Source organism: Calidris pugnax, unplaced genomic scaffold, assembly GCF_001431845.1.
Source record: "Calidris pugnax isolate Ruff unplaced genomic scaffold, ASM143184v1 scaffold294, whole genome shotgun sequence".
Lineage (NCBI taxonomy): Eukaryota > Metazoa > Chordata > Aves > Charadriiformes > Scolopacidae > Calidris > Calidris pugnax.
The window spans coordinates 1,849,877-1,873,198 of record NW_015094505.1 but is presented as its reverse complement, the minus strand read 5'-3'; the positions used below and the strand labels follow the sequence as shown (position 1 = coordinate 1,873,198).

At 40.0% G+C, this 23,322-nt stretch overlaps 1 protein-coding gene across 3 annotated transcripts; it reads right to left on the bottom strand.

Moving 5' to 3' along the window:
* Nucleotides 1–337: 337 nt before the first annotated feature.
* Nucleotides 338–23,073, bottom strand: LOC106900880 (protein DDX26B-like). 3 transcript variants are annotated; one of them, XR_001414218.1, is made up of 17 exons: nt 22,924–23,073; nt 21,366–21,455; nt 20,892–21,075; nt 19,919–20,047; nt 18,072–18,235; nt 16,851–17,003; nt 15,160–15,292; nt 9,181–9,275; nt 8,327–8,437; nt 6,453–6,668; nt 5,866–5,989; nt 5,153–5,295; nt 4,598–4,829; nt 3,569–3,961; nt 1,631–1,724; nt 1,057–1,358; nt 338–612 (listed from the first exon to the last, which is right to left on the bottom strand). XR_001414218.1 is itself a non-coding variant. In XM_014963128.1 (16 exons), the coding sequence occupies exons 1-16, from the start codon at nt 23,041–23,043 to the stop codon at nt 1,259–1,261; spliced, it is 2,481 nt and encodes an 826-aa protein (XP_014818614.1). In that variant the 5' UTR covers nt 23,044–23,073; the 3' UTR covers nt 338–1,258. The 3 variants fall into 3 exon arrangements, 1 of the variants encoding a protein (XP_014818614.1); XR_001414217.1 differs by having other exon boundaries at nt 341–612; nt 982–1,358; XM_014963128.1 differs by having other exon boundaries at nt 338–1,358.
* Nucleotides 23,074–23,322: the final 249 nt, after the last annotated feature.

Genomic DNA, 23,322 nt, shown 5'->3' with positions numbered 1-23,322 from the left:
GCGAGATATAAAATTACCTTTGGATAAAACAGCAAGAGGAAGAGAGGAGAGGATACCAGCTCGAGTAACCAAGGGTTTGGTAAACTGGAACCCAGTGCCTTAATATGGACTAAGGAGGTGTGCCCCGCGCAGGCTGAGCTGAGTGATGGGGCAGGTGCTCCAGGGTACAAACGTTCTGCAGCTCTTAACTGAGAGCTGTGTCACAGGGTGTGTGGATCAGGTTCAGCCACAGCAGAGCTCCGCTACTCACTGCTTTTACAAAAATACTGGCAGCCTGCTGGTAACAGACAACTGGAGGAACGCGGTGCTGCCCGCTACAGACTCCTCAGATTAGCACTTATTAAAAATTAATAAAATGGTTTATTTTATATATACATATGTTCCAAAAAATGTATACAGTTAAAATATCAAATTAGTGATCTGGTAACAATACTGTTCAAAATAATCTCTTTTGTATGAACATTAAAATACACGTTTTTAAAAGCGTTTCCTTTTAGTGCTTCCAAAGCACAGCGTGTGCCAAGGCCACCTGAAGAATCTCCGTCCTCCTCACAGGATGAAAGAGAACTGAAGTCGGGGACCTGGGAAGCCTCAGGTGCACTTTCATAATGTCTGCAGACAAAACAGAAGAGAGTCTGAGGTAGATTGTTTAGTGACCATCAGGTGGTAACAGTCACAGGGCTGTCTTTAGCTTTCATTAACACAATAGCAGTTTCTTTACTCTCAATCTACACTGAATCTCAAGTTTAAAGGCATGGCTAGCAGTTCTCGGGAACAAGACCCTCGTCTCTGTGGTGGCAACATGCAATTTTACCAGTGCAGGTGTTTCTGGGAGGGTATTTTTTTTTTTTTGGGAACACACGGGCTCTCTCCACGATGCAGACTGTGTGTGCATTCGACAGTGCCCCATTTTAGTGCAACCTGCTGCCTATAGCACGTAAATGTCTAATGACAGCGTTCAAATGAGTAAATTCTCATCACCTGCAGGAGGGGCAGCAATGGTTATTTTCTTCAGCCTGTTGAGCAAATAGCACCCTCCACAGGAAAAAGCCACACCTTTCATAGCAAATCCTTAAGGTTATAGCCCAGCTTCTGCCGATAGAGGTTCTTAAAGTTAAAGCTCCTCTGCTTCTTCTCAGACTGTGACAGTAAAATCACTTGACTGCCAAGATGGTGAGGGCAGCAGCTACATCCTCTTCCACTCTTCTGCGGCACAGCAAACTCCTTCCTGGTCCATATTCGTCTGGCTGGTTCATTATTATCTACTGTTGACATGATTAACTCTGTTGGGTAGGCTGTTCAACTCTACTTCCTCTAGTATTCTCTCTAAGTGTTGTATTAAGACCCGTTTTTTAAACCTAAGAAAGAAAGAGAAAGCAATTTAGACTTTTTTCTACCAAAAATACAGTTGAACAACGCAAGACTATTCAGACACGATAAATTGTATTACCAGAGGCTCTCTGTTTCCAGTACGGAAGAGCTTGCTTTATTTCTGGCATTAGCATGGCCAGAAAATTCCAATTATAATAATTGAAATACTCAAAAAGGAAACCAGAAAATACTAGTACTGGAGAAGTTTGTGATTTAATATTATGATCCAAATTAACATTTAATTTATATTTATACAAACCTTGCTGCTTCCTTGATAGCAAATTCAATGAAATACTTCTGAATTTCCATAGGTCCTTGCACCTCCTCAAGAAGAGTGAAAATTTTTTCATAATCTAAAAAACAAAATAAATTAAAATCCAACCATTGAAAATTAATCTTGCAAACACATTTTTAATAAAGTTTAACAGCCAGAGGAAAAAGGAAAGCCCAGAGTTTCAAGCTTCTGTGCATGGCAATAGATGTAAGGCAAGAAAAAAAAGCCCCCATCAGCTCTATGCACAGAAAGCAGATGACAGAATAATTTGAAAAGTGATGCTGATGACCTGGTATTTGAATTAGGTTCTCTTTAGGAGCAGCAGCTAAAAACAGCTGTCCTCAGAAAAAGCAGGGTAGGTAGAGAAGCCTCATACCTCCAGGAACACAGTGCCATCATTAGCAGTTAATAGCCACCAAGGGCCACCAAGCCCTGTTTTAACCCAGAGCTGTCATTTCTGAAAGCAGAGGTTGGGATTAGTTCTCTTACAAAGATAAATTATTAGTGTGGGCACAATTGATAGGACTAGCTTACAGGTACAACTTAAATATACCCACTGCCAAAGAATGAACTGGACACAGTAAATTAGAAACAAAACATAGCGTTTTTTGCAGTATTTTCAGTAGTTGAAGCCAGTGTGGAGATATTTATGGTGCTGTGACTAAGAGGCTGCTCAGAGCGAGGCAGCAGGCACAGGGAGGATATATGGTCAGAACTGGGAATATATGTACATATTTTAACGCACTACTATTTATCCTCTTTCTTTGATGACTGCCTGAACTCTGCAGCAAGATGGGTGACTCATACTGAATATAGTACTATTTTACTCTACATCACCATTCACCAGACATGAATTTGGTGGATGATCAGATGAGCCCACTTGGCAAAAACAGGAAGCAAAGACATACCCATTTAGGAAATTTTAAAACATCTTAAAAATAAAATACAGACACAGTATAAAATGGCTTCATCTCTCCACAGCCCCATCTGCCACAATGATTATGTGCCTCAACAAAATACTAAGTTTTGGGAAAGCAATGCAAGATCAGAAAAACAGAAAAGTTAAGACTACTCCATTTACTAATTATTGGCACTTGACAATGTATTTGAAAAATATTCAGTAGTTTGATTTGTAGAAATAATTCATTCAGACAAGGACCACGTTAGGGACATCTGTCATTCAAGAAAGAACAGAAAGATTATGCCTATGGCAAATCCTACGGCATATACATTAGCTGGAGTTTCAGGTTAGTGTTTTGGGTTTGCCCATATTTGCATCCACGATCAAAACACGTAACTGAGGAGGCAAGTTACTCTTCCTCACAACTTTTTAGATTTTGGAGGGTTATCAAAAAGAAAGAAGGTAATTTTTAGTATTCAGTTATTAAGAGTTTATTTACATATTTACATTATATGGCAAAATGAAAGAATATCACTATTAACATTCCCTTTGGAAGGTATTCTAAGATGCACCCTTGTAGCTACATATGTCTTTGCCCTCCAAAGGAAGCTCTGGTGGACACAGAGCAACGGAGCACCCCAGGCACATACACGGAGCTGCGTAGCACAAGGCCCTGTCTATCCAGTAGCATTAGATCAAGGTAACACCTTCGTGGAGCTACACAAACAAAACCTCTGAAAGGTGCTTTCACGTGTTACCTCTCACAGCAGTTAACCTACCTTCAAGGGCAAACAAGGTCACCTGGCACTCAATTTCCCAAACGCTGCTGTCTAAACTTTAACTCCTCCTCAGCATGCAAGAACTTTCTTCCTTTTTGTCCCTCCATTGCTCGTTTGCAAGCAATCAGAAATTATCCAAAGGCTAAAGCTGTACATGTATTGAAAATAGCTCCTCGTTTCAAGAAAAAAACCCTCCTTTCTCTAGCACCACATATAATATACTAATAAAAACCCCCAACTTACTTCTTCCAGGTTTGCGAACCTCTTTCATCACTTTAATTTTGATATCAGCATTGCTTCCCTCCAACATCATAGGTGTTATTTTAAACGAATTTGGCACAGATTCAGAAGTAGACTCCATCGCCCGTTTTTGGTCATCTCCAGTCACGCTGTAATTTAGAGGCCCTCGAACAAGTGCGTTGGTACCAGGTTTGTGATCCAACCCATCTTCACTTAAACAATTGAATTCAACAGGTAGAGAGTCCAAGTCATTGGGTAACATTTCATCCTCTCCCATGGCAGCTGGAACCGACGGAGCCATTTGCACAGGTAAGCCATCAATTTGCTTTTCCAGTGACTGACAGTTTTCTGCTTTCTTCTCTCCATTGCCATCTTGGACAACACTGTTACTGGTATCTACAAATTAAAAATACGTATCTTATTAGTACATAACTGCAGTATCAAAAAATCAAAAGGAAACAGTTCTTGTTTGAAGTACTGTGTAGTGATGTGACAATGCTCAACAACTCTCCAATACTTGTATTCAATCTTTGATGTGACTAAGGGAATACTTCCCTTCGGACTGTTGTGAAGTCACCATTTTCTGTATTCCTATTGCAGTGTTATGACTTCTAAGTAAGCTAATGTTTTCCTTCCTTCCTTCCTTCTCCCAATAGAGTTTTATTCTTACTCCATTTGCTCCATTCTAACCCATTTGCAGGTGGGTAAGAAAATTAGTACCTATGGGAAATGAAAACATAACTATATTTTAACTTTCCTTCCCCGCCACAGAATCCACAAATGAGAACTAAAAGCTGATCTGAAATCAAAGCACTTTGGGGAGAGGTTTCCATTTTATTTTTTAAGAACAGTTCATCAAAATTATATTTTCTTCCAGACTTAATCAGCTGTAACAGCAGACTATTTAGCTAGGCCAACAAAAGAAACTCAGTCCTAATTAACACTAAAGCCCAGGTACATGGTGATACACCCTTTTGAATCAACTCAAGAAAGCAGTGACCATGCAGGGTGCTGTACAACAACTCCATATACCTTTATTCACTGGGACACCTTTGAGGTTCAGATATGATGGAGATCCAGAAGCAGCCGGTGGTCCTTTCCCACCGACATGATTGGTTACAACGGGTGGCGACTGTGGCCGTCTCAGTAGCGGTGACATGCTACGCCTTCTCTTGAGTGACGCCGGAGTATTGGGCTCTCCAGGACGCTTTATCTTATTCTGAGGCCCAGTGACAAATTCATCTGCTTCATCAATCATCATACCCTGTAAAGAAAAAAAAATAATTTTAAAAACAGTACAAAATAGAAATTGCTTCATCATTGATGGAATAAATCCCTCTGCGTTAAAATTCAGGTAGCTTTCAAAACACTTCACAGATCTCAGAACAGAGACACCTAATTCACACCGTCACCAGAGACAGACTCTCTAAATCAGCATGATTCTTTACACAATTCTTTCTGACCACATGAAGGACACCACTCCTTTCACACATGATGAAGAGCTACACAGGTCAGCAACGTGCTGCAGCTGGAGAGAAAATTCTACATTAAATACAAAGACACAGTAGCTAGTATGGCTCCTCCTACCTTCTTATCCTGCTTAAATGGATTGCCAAATGTATGAAGTCTTTTTGGTTGATCTGGGTCAATCTCCCGAAGGGGTGAAGGCATCATTTTCAAGTATTCCTGGTAATTTCCCATCTGAGCAACAGGAACGCTATGAAGGCAGTCTGCAACACAGCAAGAGATCTCAATTTAGTCTGCCTTAAAACTAAGGCAATACAGACTTCATGGGCTTCAATTTCGAGTGTCAGCATTTAAGAACTAGAAATGACTATTTCTTTTTACTATGAAGGAAGAACTGAACACTACAGTTTTAGAAATAATGCTGGCAAAAACTGAGTTTAACTGGCAGAAGAATGAAAAATAACCAAGTTTAACCCCTATACTAACAACTGCATTTTTTAGACCCCCAGCATCTAACAAAGGTAAAATAAAATAAGCCCCTCTCTGCTTTAAGCCACCATCACTATAAAAAACATGCCTACTGAAACTTACTGTATGGGAAAGCTCTCCCATCAAGCTTGTTTTTAAAATTCAAAGCAAACATGACATTTTGCATGACAGAAGGCAAAAAAATTCCTTTTTTCCCTTTCAGAGTCAAGAAAAGGACACCAACTGACTCAAAAAATGATGCACTTCTGCTCCCACACCCAGGACAGAAAACACTACTTCAGGGAATGAAAAAAAAAATAGCTGTACCTTCTCCAAACTGTTAATGAAGAACAGTGGCTACTTACCTTCATCCTGCCCCAAGATAAGTCTGTGTGTTTTCAGAAGATTAGTTCTCATTCTAGTTAGCTGGTCTAGAAGACTGCGACGAGGAATATCATATGCATTTCTGAATGCCTGTGGCTTCAAATCCTAGTTGTATAACAAACAAATAGCTTTCAGTTAACCCATCAGTTCTGACGCACAAAGAAACTCCTCTGTGAACTGTACTAATGTTAACTATTAAAAAAATTATTCTGAAGTCACTTCAGAGCTTCAAAACTGGACAGAGCAGACTCAATTAACTGTCTTTTCAACAAAACCTTATTCAGCATTAGCACTTTCAGCTCCATTAAGAATAAGCATGTTAATTCCTGGATGAACACACTAACTGTCTTTTGCGGAGATTGTCACCTAAAACACCATCATCTTTGTTTACTTCCACGAGATTTTCAAATAGCATCCCAAAAAGCAAGTACAAAAAATTATTCTCACTATTTATGCCTGTGCTGCATTTTTCACAATTCAGTGAAAGTACTTCATGTCTTTGTCTACACTAAGTCCAAAAAAGTCACCCATTTAAAACAGATGAGATCGACTGCTTAATCATGTTTACCTTGTTTAGAAGTCCTATGTGGAAGCCAGCAAACTCTTTAACATTCATTTCCGCCAGTCTCAGTGGAGATTCCCCAGTGATGCCTTGCAGCAGTTGCTTAAAATCCCTACTGTGTACCAAGGAGAGGCCACTGGAGTGATTTTTCACTTTTATTCCAATTTCTTGTGGAACTTTCTTACCCACTGAACCTATTATCCGTTCCGACTCTATTTTTGTCTAAAATGGAATCACACCATGAGTTAAAGAATCAGCAGGCATTGCAGATTTCCAGTAAAAAACACATCATACATTAACAGAATAAAACGATAAATTTAGTTCCCAGCTACTCAACAAACAGGAGAACAACCTGCCCAGGGATATACTGGATTGCATAGATTAAATCTCAAGTAGAAAGAAATCCTAATGTGCTAGCACATGGAAAAAATATTTAGCCAGTGTATCTAAATTTGTATGTCAGTAGGAGGTCTGTGAATATCCCTGATTTTGCTGCAACTCTTTTGACTTTCTTTTGTGTCCCTGTAGAATCATTTTTAAAGGAAAAACAAAAAAAAATAATGGAAGGTGGGATGCCTTAGGTTAAAGTTGTATATAAAAAAGTATTATTCAGATACAGTAACATAATTCCAGATTTCATTTTTGAAACAACCTGTGAACTAAGGTTTGCACTTTACGTTTGCAACAAGGGAAGGGAGAAAAGTTGTAAAAGAAATTTGCTTCATCAGTAACTTTCTAAAAACATATTACTTCTCCAACTAGCACAGATTTCTTATTACAGCGACAAGTAATTTTACTGTATTAAGCTTTAACTGCATTCAAGGTAAGACCCACTGACCCTCCAGAAAACCCCAACCAACCAAACCCCCAAACCCCATGGTGATTGCAACCCACTTCCCCCAGATTTCATCCTCTGCAGGGTTTGCTTCATTATCTGTGGTGAACTGAATTTAAGGACAGCAGGAGCACAGCAGAGTTCTGGAATTGCCTGTCCTTATACATGAGCATCCAGCACATTTAAACTGTTTCTTGTGCCGAGAATGTCTGTGAAAACCACAGTAATCATCTCAAGCCATTTCAGCTCCATATTGCAGATAAATAATGTCAATTTGCACATCGTTAAGTTACCAAAATGCCACAGGAAGTTTTATGTCTAATAGATGCTCAGTCATTCGGAGGCTTTTGGAATGTATTTTGTGCATTCTTTAAGGCGGAGGATTTTTTTTCTTTGTAATTTCAAAGGCTGCACTGCTTCCCCACTGACTTCTAGATATTCAACTACTGTTTAAAGAACCATTGGTGCTAAGGAGGCGTGGCTTTCAGACAGCTACACCTGAAATGGCATTCTTGACAAAGAGAAAAGATATGCAAGACTATTTTCCACCAGGTCATGCTTAACATAGAATGGATTTGACCTGAAGGAAACAGAAAGCTTAAACATAAAGCTTAAACTATGACTTTAAGCCCCGTGGACAAGAACGTACACTTTTTTGGAACATACACATTGCCAAGGCACACATGGAAATAAACATGACACTGAGAGCAAGGCTCTGACTTCAGCTGTGAAGAACAATGGCAAGAGCAGTCATAAATCCAATTAGTGATAAACTTTGCAGTTTAAAGGTCTAGCAGATACTTAAAAATGTAGCTGAAGAGGTCTCCTTCGCACTCCCCTCCACCACTTACAGAAGGCACAATCACTGGCTACAGAATCACTCTGGATTGATCCACGTTTGCGGTGGAAATGCTGACCCATCTTCAGTTATAATATATGCTGTACACCCATATGAACTCCCACAGGGATTAACTGCTTTATAATGAGATTACCACAAACTAAATAATCAACGCACTTCTAATTGCAAAGGTTTTATCAATACTACCTGTTGGCTGAGTTTTTTAAGGTAAGAGATAACACTGTAACTAAGTCCACAATCTAAATTATCTGATATCAGATTTGGAGCTCCCATCATCCTTAGGGCTTTCTTTAATGGCTATAAGGAAAACAAAATACACAATAGTAAGAGAATAAGTCTTTAAAAAAAAATTTATAAGATCAATTACAGGAAGCTAAGGCACGTAGATTAGTGCTCTAGCTTTTCCACTTTTGGCCACTAAAATTCCAGTCTATTCAGATAACACGTGACGTGAGTTTGGCAGTCTAACTAGCTCGCAATGGACGGTCTGCCACATTACCACGACACCACACCGCGTGGTGACACTGGCAATTTCCACTCAAAGGCTCAGTACCAGAATAGCCGGGATGATGCAAGTCCATATTGAGGTGCATTGTCCAAGCTACATGTAAAGGTGACACGGTGCCTCCCCCCACCCTTTCTCTGGCCCAGCCAGTTCGCTTCGTAGCAGCTTCCCGAGTTCTAGCACTTCATCCACATTAATAAACAAACAAATCTGCATTGTCCTCATCGCGTTACAAAATTAATGCCAAATTTGGTTTCTCTGAACAACCTGAAGTACTTTAGATCAAGGCTTAATTAATATTTAATGAATAGAAAATACATTTAATATAGTTACTATTACTCAGTATTACTAGAAATTTATTTATCTCTTAAGAATGTTTGACCTGATCTACATACCTCTGCGAAGCAAAATGTTTACTATCTACAATGTCATCATAATTAGGTAAACCAAATTTACTAGGAAGAGGTATGATGCACAGGACTCTGGTCACACCAGCCATTATACCCGGGAGGATGAAACGGGAAAAGGAACATACCAGTAAGTAGTAAGGAGGCATGGTTTTTAAGTAGTTGTCAAAAGCCTGTCGCCACTTCAGATTTGGCTTAAGTTTGTGAACCTTAAACAAGTCATCTGCAAGAGGGAAAACAACAAAAGAAGGTTTCATTTATATAGTCTCAGACCATCAGCATTATCCAAAATTCAACATGCCAAGCTTCCCCCCTTTTCTTCTCCCTCTACCCATTTCCCAATGGGGCTTCCCCACAAAAGCTGTTCTTAACTTTAGGTTGGAAGGCTTGTGAACCCCCAGTCCTAGCTGCAGCAGACAATCCAGACCAAGTCCTCATTACAGGCAAACTTACAAGGTACACCAGCCTCAACCACGGCACTCAACTACCAGCGGCGTGGAAGGTGCGACAGATCCACCTGTAAAGAGTGTCACCTCCCTTGCATCGTCAGGGACTACCTCTAGCTGATTAAACCAAACAATACTCATTGGTTCCATTTCCATTTTCAGCCCAGCTTTCTCTTGTTCAACCTGTATGACAAATTCTGGTTTCCAATAAAAACATTCTTGGGCATCAAAAGGAAAGGAAAATAAATATCAGAGCAGGGAAATCTTTGTGGTCAGCTTTGTGGGAGTCTGCTGCCAAGAGGAGCAGTTGGTGAGAACGGGTACACCTCCAGCCAGAGCAGCAAACTCACCCCCAGATACAGACAAGAGACAGGAATTAGCAACAAAAACTGCTACCCTCTAAAAGAAGGGCAACCAGACAAATTATTTCCTTTGGTTACTGTTTTAGAAACATCTTGCTCGCACTAGAGGTGTGCATATTGCCGTTCAGGAATCACTGAGCTGAAGCATGTACCTATTTGCTGCGCATGCTATAAACTGTGACAGTGATCTCTAAACATCAAAACAGAACACGGTATGCTGCAACATATCATTTGAAATTATAGATTATCAATTGAGATCAAGTTTCTCCTTGGAAGGGCTGTAACAGGCTGGCAAAGTGAGGCTGATGGAAGGATATGTGGGACTGGAAAAAGGGATGTCCAAAACTGAGCTAGGGAGAGCTGCGGGAGACAGAGATGCACAGCAGAGGGTGTGCGAAAGACAGATGCAGCAAGGAAACCATTTTCTCCAGATTGAGCTTTCAGGAAGATATATTTGGAGAAGCAAATTTGACTTGCATAGGATTCTGCACAAATCGAACAGATGTTAAGATACGATTTTCCCAGTTCTCGTAGTCAAACCACACTTAATTACAGGTATTTTCCAATCTAAATGAATGCTGCATCACATATAAAAACCACACTACAGATGCTAACTGTTGTCTTTCCTGGCCTGAAGGAAGCAGGGTGGAGTTGGAGAGGATGAGTTAGAAATCCATTTAAAATACCACATGCTTAGCACTATTATCCAAAAGAACCTGTGATGGTATCATGACATATGGCAAATATAAAGTAACACCCATTCTTATCTTATAAGCCGTTTAGCTTTTTGCAGCAAAGTGGAAGTTAAACTGTACCTCTCTTCCAAAGTTCAAAATGGAAAAAAAAATAAAGTGTAAAATGTTTAGTATCATGGTATGTCTGATATTTTAAAGTCTCTGAGTTGGCTATGAGTACAGCTTGAACCTTAAACCCCTTATCAGCACTTTATTACTGTCTCACACCCTGCAGCGTGCAGGTTGGACCAGTGTATAAGGCTTTGGTCTGAGGGCACAGCCACTCTCCAATGGCACAGACACTCACAACACCCAGTGAGCCTGTTCTTAATCCTCGCCAGAGCTGGACTCTGAGAAATCACATGCAAAAGCCCCTGTCTGACCTTTGCTATCCAAGTAAGAACTTCTCAAATCTAAACAGAGCTTCAGCGAAGATTTGTCTATTTAAAATGAGAGCTTCCCTGCAGCACGAACTCACGGCAGGAACGCCTGCCATCTACAAGGGAGACGGTCACGGTGGGAAACACAGCCACAAGTTTCAGACAACGTCACCATCAACATCTTACCTGCCTGTACCACAAAAGTTTGAGATGTACACTCTCAGCAGATTGCAACACAGGCACTTGAAATGGACTTTTTCCTCCGTGCCCTGGGCTGCACGTAATCATTTATATAAATAAGTTAACTGGGTTCCTGTTTGCTATGTCCTTCATAGATTAAACCCCAATATTTTGTAGATAAAATCCAGAAGTATTGAAAATAACCTTTCACAAATTAGTTTTAATCCAACCTATTAACTGTCAGATACTACTCTCTGTGTAGTCCACTTAAGGCAGAATTTTTCTTACTTCTAAACTCAGAGGGAGCTAAAAGCACTGGATAATTGGAAACGTGGAATTAAAAACCACTAGGAAAGGGCTACAAGCTGCAACGATTCAAGAGATCAGGTGAAACTACAGACAGACCAGTTAATTTAAAAGGATGTTGCAAAGTCATTATCCACTTCAGATGAATGTACAAAACAACCAAATTGTGACAAACAGGATACCAATACATATCCTTAATGGCACTCTCAGGCTCAGTGAACAGTTAATAACAAAACAAAAAAAAACCCCAAGAGAGTATAAGAGAGGGAGTGGTCACCAGGTCATTTTACTAGTTCAGCTGGAGCCTAATTACAGGAACAGTTCATGTGACAAGTCTAGCTGTAAGTGACAGCCTGCACCATGTAAACCAAAGTAAAAACTTGCATTTTTTTTAATCACCGCTCGCATTAAATTCCACCTGTGCAAGTACACCACCCTTCCCTGCTGGCTCCTGTAGTTCTCTGAGCTCTCTAACGCCTCTGCACTAACAGATATACTCTTTGTTTTAAGCAGTAGAGACTTATGATTTTACATTCACAGAAATATCCTTCCCTGTAAACAATCTAGCCAAAAATAAGGCACCACAATGTAAAATAGTATCCACCATTAAAAAAGGTATTGTGGCACACTTTTTCCATTGACACAAAATGTTTGGCTCCCCCTCCCAGTGCTACACCTGCTACTGCCCCATTTGTGAGAAAAACACCACTCCGTTTCCAAAATATAAAATCATTACTTGCAGGTTCTCTCAAGGAGCCTGTAAAAGCCTCACAGGAAACTGCCCACACTGCAGTCCTTCACAGGCAGGCGTTTTCCAAATGCTCAGTCTTCTGCATATTTAGACCCACAGAGAAAAGCTATTACCCACCTTCTGGTGGTATTTTCCCCATGGCTGTTTCACTACTGCTGCTTCTGCTGACATTCCCAATGGATAATCACTGCCATTGACCAGCAGCAGCCAAGGAAACACCCCAGGCAAGGCAGGGCACCCAGAAATGAACCTCATCTTTGCTAAGCTCTCTCTCTAACCCCTTGTTGGACCTGGCTGTACGATTGTTTTTAAACAGAATACCAGAAGTACAATAGCTTTGCTAGTATCGGTTAACAGCAACAACCCTTCGAGAGGAGATTTCTATAATCCGTGGGTAAAGCATATTCAACATCAGAACATGTCAGCATCTACCTGTGAAATGTTCTGTCTTCAGAGCTCTGCCTCTCACTGAGCTAAAAGGAAGCCAAGAGGAGAACTGCACCCCACCTCCCCAGTTCTCCAAGCAAACCTTTGCCTCAAGCTCATCGGGGTGCTTCTCTAGGCTTTTATGTGAGAGCAAAAAGGAGCTGCTCAGCTCATCTTGTACCTCAGTACAAGATCTAGAGACCAGAATTCTTGTCAGACAAGCCATAGTGCATGCGGCAAGTTAATGCACGGCCTGTGTGGCTATACACTGTTTTATGAAGTCTCATTAATTGGCTCCTTTCCTTACAAAGCTCCAGATTCTAAAAGCAGACCCATTAGGTTACAAGGTAGGAGAGGCTACAGCATCCCCAAATCCACTCTTGCAGAAAAGGAGATTTAAATCACCAAATCTATAGGATGTGATACAATTTACCTCCTTTAGTCATGGACCGCTACAACTTGTTTCAGTTTGCTCAAGTATCACTGCAAACTTCTTCATGCACACCTATCTTACCTGTCTTCTAGGGCTGTCTCTTACGTTATTTTCCAAAAATAAAACTATAACTTCTCCTGCTCAAGAATGTGAGAAAAAAAATTCTGAAGCATCTTGCTATCTATTTATAAGGCTGAACACACGTAAGCCACTTGACAAGACAGTACAAATAATGCAGTTGTGAAGTGGTTTTGCTTTGTCTGAAAGAGTCACTAGAAGGAAGGAAGAGGGATTATCCACTGTACTATCCCAAGTCCCAGTCCTCCAATAAAATATTCCAGCAGCAGGGCAGTATGTGATGCATCAGTATGGGTGGGTAGTAGGGGCTGAATAGAGCAGACTTCTCCTGGGCTTGGAAGTTCTCACGTCCTTTTTAATGTGGGTGAGAGTAATGAAAGATTGGTTTTACACCCTCAAATCAGTGCTCTACTGCACCATCAATAACCTGGTATGCATTAAGACAGACACAGGGAGAGAGTTTAAAAACAGGAACAACCCCTATCTATGAACACAGAGTCGGCATTTTTTAAAACATCTATAAATAATTCAACAGGTAAGCTGCTCATCATCTTAGTCATTTTCTATACTGCTAAGGAGAAAAGAGGGCAGATCTGCTTTTGTGTTTTATATTAATTCCACCATGTCTTTCTTTGAGACCAAGGATAAATAAAGTCCTGGAAGAAGATCTGAAGATCACACTTTGTGTATGCGTTCGTGTTAACAATACAGAATGCAGAGTATTTGCATTCTAGAGAAAACATCCGCTTTACAACTCTGCTAACGTGGAAGCTCCGCATTTCCCTTTAAACAGCCTTCAGAAATTTAATATGTGGGATATCAGGTGAGTAAACTGCAGAATAGCACTGCCCGTACTGAATAATGCCTTTCCCCAAAGAGTAGGAAGAGCTTTACACCCTGCAAAAAACAGGCAGGGGGGAAGACAAGAGCTGCCAGGGAAGACACAGCAGAACTGCAAATGTCAACATCAAAATGAACAGGGAAATTAATTTGGCATCAGAGATGGCTTTTCAGCTGGTGGATCTGCTGCAGTAATTCAGTAGCCACAAACTAACAGAAACTCTAATTTAATCTAGAAGTATCCTTTTTGCACATTTTGGGACAATTATTAGGCTACAAGGATGACTATGTAAGACATACTTAAATGATGAGCAAGCACAGATTTATTTTTTGGTTATGACCAGGACTATGAAAAGGCATTCCTGAACTCTGTTGTGGGTTTTTTCTAGAAACAAATAGAAAAATCCTGTGTAAGACAGTAAGAGTCAATGTTAATTCTCTTGATCTCCACTGCTATTCTGTCCACTAAACACACCTACATAAAATAAAAAAACCCACAAAACAAAAAAGTCTTACAGCATCTGCAACTAAAAGGGTTAGTAGCACCCAGGAAACTCTTCTCTCTGCCGTTACCTTATGCCAGAACCCAACAGCCACAATTATAATGGCAGTTATTCACACAGCACCTTTTCATACCGTCTTTCCTGTAGAAAGTAATTTCATTGTGGGAGAAAAAAAACCAAACCACTGGTCCTTTGGGCAGGGAAAAAGTGTAGGCTGTTTCACTGCTCAGTACCTCCTTACTTCTCTAAACTGCGTCAGGGAATTCCCTCTTCCCAACACCCGTGACAAACACTGCATCTCATCTTCCAGTAAAAAATTAGCTGCTACAAGAGCAACTGCAAAACCTGGATACACCACACCCTAAATGAGGGAAAAGAATGGAGGTTGAAGCTTACTCCAGGTTAAGGAAGAGGCTACGTGTCTAGGAGGTGAACAGCATCAAACATGCACTGGAAGCAGGTAGCTCTCCTCCTCTGCTGGAGAGAAAAAAAGGGAGAGGGGGTATGAAAATCCTCTCCTCCCAAATTATGTTAAAGAGTTTGCAACATTCTCTACTCTCTGATCTCCATTACTTTATAATGTCTCAAGCTAAGGCAGAACACCATAATTGTTTTTCTTTTACTCTGAAGCAGCTGCATGGGCAGTGCAATGTAAATTTATTACCTACCTAACAATGGAAGTAAAACAGGGTAGTTGTAAGGCATCACAAAGAGGTTTACACAGGTTAAAGTAGTGCTTGCTTTTAAATACCCGAATGGGTGGCCAAGTTCGCTGTATTTTCCACTGCTGCTCACAAATACCTGATAAAGAATAAAGAGATATCACTGTATTAGAAGAATATGAAGAATATTAAGCATGGGGTATTTAAGAAATGAAAATCAATCTGAACACAATTGCATTAAGACAGTAAATTATCAAGAGCAGCCAAGTTTGAGGTTGTACACATGGGGATGAGCATGCGCTTACATTCCCCAGTCACATAAAACAGACATGCAACATTTAGTGTCCCCCCAGCCAGTGTGGAACAGCATCATTTTCAGTGCTTCAGTGAAACTACTTTGAAGCCATTCTCTATGAAGTTTTTGAAATTATTTAAAATGGGTTAGGGGACATCTGTTGAGGGTACACTAAAATAAAAAAAACAATCTGTTGGAGATTCGTCTTCTGATTCATACAACAGCCTGACTAAAATTTACAATACCAATAAAAGAAATCTTTTTGAGCACAGAAACTAAGCAAAACAAACAAATATTCAAGAAATATCTTCTCGTTATGCCAAGTGCCAACATTTTAACGTTGACTTTTTAAGTGTGTATGTGTATGGGGGTATTAACCTTAAAAAACATGCAAAACAACTACTTATTGGGACAGTCAAAATACCACACAACTAACCAGAATTTTTTTTCCTAAAAAAAGTAAACCTTGCAGTAAAAAGGAAGTGGCTTTTTCCCCTCTTTTTTCAAAGTGCAAGGAGCAGGGTTTGCTACATGGTTTCTATGACAATGAGCCTATTTTTCTAGTTTGTAAGGGTCTGACACTAAGCTGGGAGAAGGAAGGCAGTTTTTGAAAAACAACCGAGTAATTTTAATAATTTAAGCAAATAATGTACCTAGGAATGTGTAACAGACATTTTTGAAATTGATTTATTAAAAGTACCTTCAATTTTTCTTCTGAATACATGTGTTGCATTTCCAGTTAATTTGTAATATTTATTAGGGAAACATAAACATGAAAGAGACACTTCCAAACCCTTCTTTCTAGCTAAAGTACCAGACTAAGCGAACTCCTAGTGTACATATTAGGCTATTCTTTACAAGGACGCCATTGAGAAGGGAATTACAAGCCTTTGTTTTATAGAAGATGCAGAAGCAAGTCACTTATCCAAAAATCACAAAAGTAGTATGTGACAGAGGATTTCAGCAACAGAACTTTGACCTCTTTAAGGCCATCTAGCCAACAAGATCAACAGCTCCCATTCGATTCCCAGCAGCAGTTTCAGCCATCTAGTGGAAATTATTTGCAGCTGTTGATGAGGTAACATGATGGAAACTAGTGCTAGGTTTTCCTTGTAAGCAAATGGAAGCCTAGAGGGAATTTCAATTTGGAGGAAAATGGAACCTGCGGGACACATTTCTTAGCAAAATGAGATGGACCTAGAAACAGAATTAAATGAGATTACAAAGCCTGGAGAGGCAACTTACTCTGACTCCTTGATAATTCTATTAGAAAGGAGGTAAGGGAAACCTTGACAACGTTTCTTCTCATCAACTGCAGAGTCTGCAACCAGACCCAATTCTCCAGGCTTACAGTACCTTAGGACGCCCATTAAATTTCCAGAATCAAATAACGGGTAAATACCTGCCAGCAGGTATGAGGAGACTTTCGTTCCAAGATGTACTGTGTTAAGGGTGAAGGCTCAAGCTCATACTTGTCAAAAGGAAGCTTGTCTATTACCATTGGCTCACAATCAACACAGGAGAACCTCACTATGGGGTGAGCTGTGCGCGGAGGCTGAAAGGAAGGGGGGAAGAAAAGATACCAATTGTCTGGTATTTACAGCAAACAAAACAGTTCTCTTAATAGGATTCATATGCATGTATTTTACCATCCTATATGCATAAACTCTCAGTTTCTACAATTTCCTTCAAGAGAGAAAAAGATACAAGCTCCCACATTAATTAATTAATTCTGTAACTTGGAAAAGAGAGAGACATGCACATGTACATACATTGTTCCCACCAAGAGAAAAACAGGGTTAATATTCAACTATTTATCTTGATCCTCCATGCCAATGAACCTATAATATCACAGCTAGGCTTAAAGAAGAGAAACTTCAACTCTGCTTCCCAGCCTGATGTTCACAGAACTACAGATATGAAACTGTGGTCACTTCACAAAGGCTCTCTCAAGATATTCCCTGTGAAATCTTTTTTTTTTCCCTCTTGAATCATGGGGGAGACAAAAAAAACAGTATTCTTGAGCACTTGCAGACATGCCTAACAACAGAGAGATGTTTAGAAATGCTAGTAAGACATGCCAAATGTATGATCATTTCAGTAAGAAAAGAAGGAATGAATGCTGGTTTCCCTTCATTTTCTGAACAGGGTAACTCTTCTGTTTCAGTTTTAATTCTTCCTGCTAATGAAAGAGTAGTCCACACATGAAGTAATGCTAAGCAGAGAAAACACGTTTGATGTATCAAAACCAAATACTCCTTTTTCCATATCAATGCATTTTATAAAGCTTTGACTAATATTTAAGAAGTTCACTATGATTTGTGGTATGTTAAATAATTTATAGTTAAATTTTATAATCTTTAAAAAAAAAATCTACTAAATTAATTAACCATATACACAGAAGTAAACCTTCCAGATGCAAAACCCATCACTGCATAGATTATCTACATTAAATTATACCATTCTGTGTTAAAAATAGTTTTAACTACCTTTTTAAAGCTAAGTCAAATCACATTAGTAAACAGAGAAAGCAGAAAGAAAAAAAACAACAATTACTTTATTATTCATTTTCAGTCTGTTTCAATAGTTGTAGAATCCTTTTTTCAGTTCTTATTTTACTTACCAGTGTCGGTGAATTCTGATCAGGCCAAAAAGACTCTGGGATTGGCCAATGCCCAACAGGAACCCCAGTTTTAGGGTTAGGCCGTACATAAATGAGTTTATGACAACTATGCCACGGCTGAGAAGCAAATGAATTGATGGGCCTGGATGAATCAACGAGTCCATCTAAAATTTGAAGAAAGCAAAATAACAACAAAAAAAGAAAATAAAAAGCTATGTGCATGCGTATGTCTTTCTGTATTAGCAACCAATAAGGTGTTTCATTACAATTGCTTCAAAGACATACACATCTTTACTTCAGTGGTTGAAAAGAACCTACATGTCAAAACATGGAAGAGCATCATCTGAGAAACACCGATAACATTTGCCCACATCTGCCCTTCTGCTCCCATGGCACAAATTAATGAGCACAGCAAGGCATACATACTCACATTTCGAAAATGCTATTTGCTTACACTTAGTACTTTGACATAGATCTGACAGGCAACAGCAAACCTATTGGTTTGAGTTCTGCTGCACCTGTAAATATTGATAATTTGCATTTACAGCCTTTCTATCCAGGATGCAAAGCTCTCTGACTGATGCTGCCACCAGTGGAAACTGGAAGTGAAGAAAAGTTTCACAGAAAAGTCAGATGCATCTTGCAGAAGCAGCTTTTGTCACCTTCTTAATTAGTAAGAATTCAAAGATCATTTAAATCTCACTCTCTACTGGAAGGACTAGTGCTTTCTGCCAGTGCGCTGCAGTCTACCAGTACAGACTCCCCTTCAGCTCAGGGCAAAACATTTGTAGCAGGACAGAATCTCAACATTAGTTTTTAAATACTGCTCTTCAAAGCAAATGGAACAGCACAGATCACCCATTTAAAGACTTCTTCACTGGCCATTTTACACTACTCATTTTCCCTGCTTTAGAGAGCTGGCCAGTAATACTATGCAAAACACCTTTTACATACACACCAGTTTGGTTTCTCTGCATTACAAGTGCAGTGATTTTTCTAACATTGTTAAATCCCATCAAATTTCTCTCTACTTTAGGACTGTCACAATTCACATAAAGAGGGAAAGTCTCGATACATTCATATACACACTGCATCACAACTTAAGTGTGACAAAAATAAAATAACAGCCCAACAACAAATTTCACCAGCCTTTTTGCCACCTGGGAGAATATTTGGGCCAGCAGAGAGACAGGAATTTGCTGAGGTGCTGTCCTGCAGAATATTACAGGAAAGCCTTCCAATAAAATGGCATTTAAATAAGCAAAAGAGAAAAAAATATATATAAACAGCAAGAAAAAGGTGATCAAAAATGAAAGCAGGAATATAGCTGGCTACGCTGAGAGGCTCAGGGGATCCTAAAAGATATTGTTTCTGACATTCCAGAAACATCCTCATTCCCTAAACATGAGCTGGTCAGGTCTCTATCCTTCCTTTCAGCCATGAATTTCTGCACATCTGAAAAACTGCTCCACGTTAAGAGTGCATTTTCCTCTCCCCTGTTATACTTCACTCGCCGCTAACAAAATAACTCCTTGTTCTCTGCACACAATTCTTCGCTTGCAGCTAAAAATATTCAACTGAATCTTACTGTGTTGCGATCAATTAGCAGAATTTAAATGTACAGAAAATTAAGCACTGAGATTACTTTGGAGATGTTTAAGTGTTTGAATACGCTACTCCTGGATTTAATTATTTTAAAATTAAGTTTTGACAACACTGTAATTCAAACTTTACTACTTCCTACAAAGATTCCCTTCTCTCAGCGCCCCCCTGCAAAAAGGTGACATTTGCATGCATACTAAACATCTTTTCTTGAACTTTGGGAGGAAAAAAAGCAGTTGCCATACCTTCTCCAATAGGAGCTGGATCCGGTCCTGACTTTTCAAAATTAATAACAACTCCACTTTGGACTTTTTGAACGAGAGATTCTAAACACTGATTCAACATTCTTTGTGTCCGAACACAGTAAGAACGACCTATGCAAGGGAGAAATTACACAAGAAAAATACAAAAGCAAGTTTTGAGTAATCTTAATTTAGGAAGATGGTTTTTTACAGAAGTCACATTGCCAAGGCTTTTGGTTTTATCCAAAATAATAGCAACAAACTGTACAAGTTTATGTAGAAGGCAAAACACTTCTCAAACACAATACAACCAAGGGAGAAAAAACCCCCCAAACCACAGAGCTTTTACTCATTAGTAAAAGAGACAATTAAGACTAAATCAGGCTGGTCCAGGACCAAGTTTATAAACACTCTTAAGAATGCCCGATTTCACCAATTCTATGTGATCTATCTGCTTTTGTCTACCCAAACCTTACCAACTCCTATACACTCCCAAACTTCCACCTCCCACACAACATTTTTTTCATGCACCAATTAAAAAAAATAAATCTGATTAACATCTCAAGGAACAGGCTCCAGAATTAACTCTTTTAAGATTAAATTTAGCTAATTAGCCCTGCTGCAGAACTAACATCTCAATAATACCTGTCCCACCTAATTCAACATTTAAGTAATAAATCTCATGACTGAGCAAAGGCAACCTCTGGAAGGACAATCTAAGAAATTTTACAATCCCTCCTACTGGTGGCATTAAGAAAATTCTCTCACATCTAGAAGGTCTGAAATAGAAATATAGTTTTATTTTAAAGTTCTCCTGTGCTGCTGGAAACCAAACTCAGAAAACACCACACATGTTCACATGGACACTGAGTAATTCAGATGGAGAAAACAGCAAGAGGTGAAGTTGAATCAAAGGAAAAGAAATACTTTAAAGCAAATATCAAATGTGAACCAAAGCAAAGTAACATCCAGTTACCTCCTGTCACTTCACACATCTGTGTGATAGCAGACTCATCAGTAGGCACACTCCCGAGCTGCTCCGGTTCAGAAGAGGCAGCTCCTGGCAAACGCAGCACTAGAGCAAACAGCCTTTGATCCCAACGAAATGGTTCTTTGGTTAGTTCACTTCCAGGCAAAGGAGAATTCAAAGGAAGATGAAGCTGGTAAACAAAGATTTAAGGACATTTTCAAGTACTTGACAAACCAATACTCAAATCTATTCATTACTCTGTAAAAGATGCCATTTCTCCAAAACTATCTGAACTTATATCCTACAAACCCATGTGAGCTATGGCTGAGCAATGACAGCAGAGCTAGTTCCTATTCTTTATTATAAAGCAGGCTGATGAAGCAGAAGTACTATCAGCAGGAAAAAAACAATTAATATTAATCTCAGCATAACGCCAAATTGCAAGATTGCAGCTTAAAAGAACTTGCAATGCAAGTTTACCTCCTCTTGAACTCCAGCCGTATTTGTCAGTTTGTTTCCGTCTGTGATAGTAATCAAAATAGATGGCTCCAAAAAGAACGGATTCCTTCCCTAGAGACAAAAGCACAGGAATGCTAAGAGTAGCCTTAACACTCAGTTAGAGGCTTATATTTTTGTCATTATAAAATAAACAGCGAGATAAGCAATCTTTAAAAAAAATCCTGCAATTTTCTTTCAATAGGTGTGGAGCTATACAGAACTATGCGAGATGTGGTACTCTGTGCACAGTGTTTTTAGAATTACTAGTCTTTTCCTCCAATAACAGTTCAAAACCCCTCTAGCCTACAAAAGCAGTGTATAAATTGGTAATAATACAGAGAACTTGGAATTTCATTATGACAGTGGGGCAAAAACTAGAGTAATTTTAACCTGAGTCTTCAGATGTGAGACGGGAGGTCAGGACAGAATCAGAATCACAGAATGCTATGGGGTTGGAAGGGACCTCTGGAGATCATCTAGTCCAACCCCCTCCCAGAGCAGGTCCCACCCACAGCAGGTTGCACAGGAACGTGTCCAGGTGGGTTTGAATGTCTCCAGAGAAGAAGACTCCACCACCTCCCTGGGCAGCCTCTGCCAGGGCTCTGCCACCCTCACAGCAAAGAAGTTCCTCCTCATGTTTAGATGGAACTTCCTATGTGCAAGTCTGTGGCATTTCCTTTTGTCCTGTCACTTGGCACCACTGAAAAAAGACCAGCCCCGTCCTCCTGAAACCCACCCTTTATTTATAGGTGTTGATCAGATCCCCCCCCAGCCTTCTCTTCTCCAGACTACAAAGACCCAAGTCCCTCAGCCTTTCCTCATCAGAGAGATGCTTCAGGCCCCTCATCACCTTTGTAGCCTCTGCTGTCCCCTCTCCAGCAGTTCCCTGTCCTTCTGGAACTGGGGAGCCCAGAACTGGTCCCAGGGCTCCAGATGGGGCCTCCCCAGGGCAGAGCAGAGGGGCAGGATGACCTCCATCCACCTGCTGCTCACACTCTTCCTGATGCCCCCCAGGATGCCACTGGCCTTCTTGGCCACCAGGGCCCATTGCTGGCTCCTGGGCATCCTGTTGTCCACCAGGACTTCCAGGTCTTTCTCCTCAGAGCTTCTCTCCAGCAGGTCAGCCCCAACCTGTCCTGATGCAGGGGGTTATTGCTCCCCAGGTGCAGCACCTACACTTGCCCTTGTTGAATTCCATCAGGTTCCTCTCTGCCCAACTCTCCAGCCTGTCCAGGTCTCACTGAACGGCAGCACAGCCTTCTGGTGTGTCAGCCACCCCTCCCAGAGTTGTGTCAGCAGCAAATGATGATCCAAAAAGGACACTGACGAATTTGCTGCCATTTGTACATATGTATATAAATGCCTGGGTCATTTATACTACTGCTTTATTTGTAGCCCAATAAGGCAAAAATGCTAGTATAATCCAGAGTATGTTGAGTGGGTGTAACAAAGAAAAAAAAAACACTGAAATCCCTCCCCCACTATAATTTCAAAAACCAGAGAAAAACAGAAGACCAAAGACTACAAACAGATTTGTTACCTGTCCATAGTTGTCTATTCCAGACACTAATCTATTGAGATTTAACAAGTCAAACGATGACCTGAGTGCCTGACCAAGGGTTGTTAGTCCTGAAGCCTGAAGATTTTTCAGTTCATTCATAAATGTTGCGTGGTTTTCCTTCCATCCAGCCTATTAAGTAAACCAAAAAAAGCTTATTAGTTATTTTAGCAACAGACTGCAATCAACTGCAAATTGTCGTTTATCTCCCTTCCTGTCAAAAATTAGATTATATTCCTGATTAATGGACACGCTGCATCATTTACATGCTGCACACATCTAATATGCACAACTTGATGTGAAACAACCAGTTAAGCCTCACAACACACAGGCGCTGTCAAGCATTCGAAAACTTTTGCCAATACCCAACTCTGTCGAAAC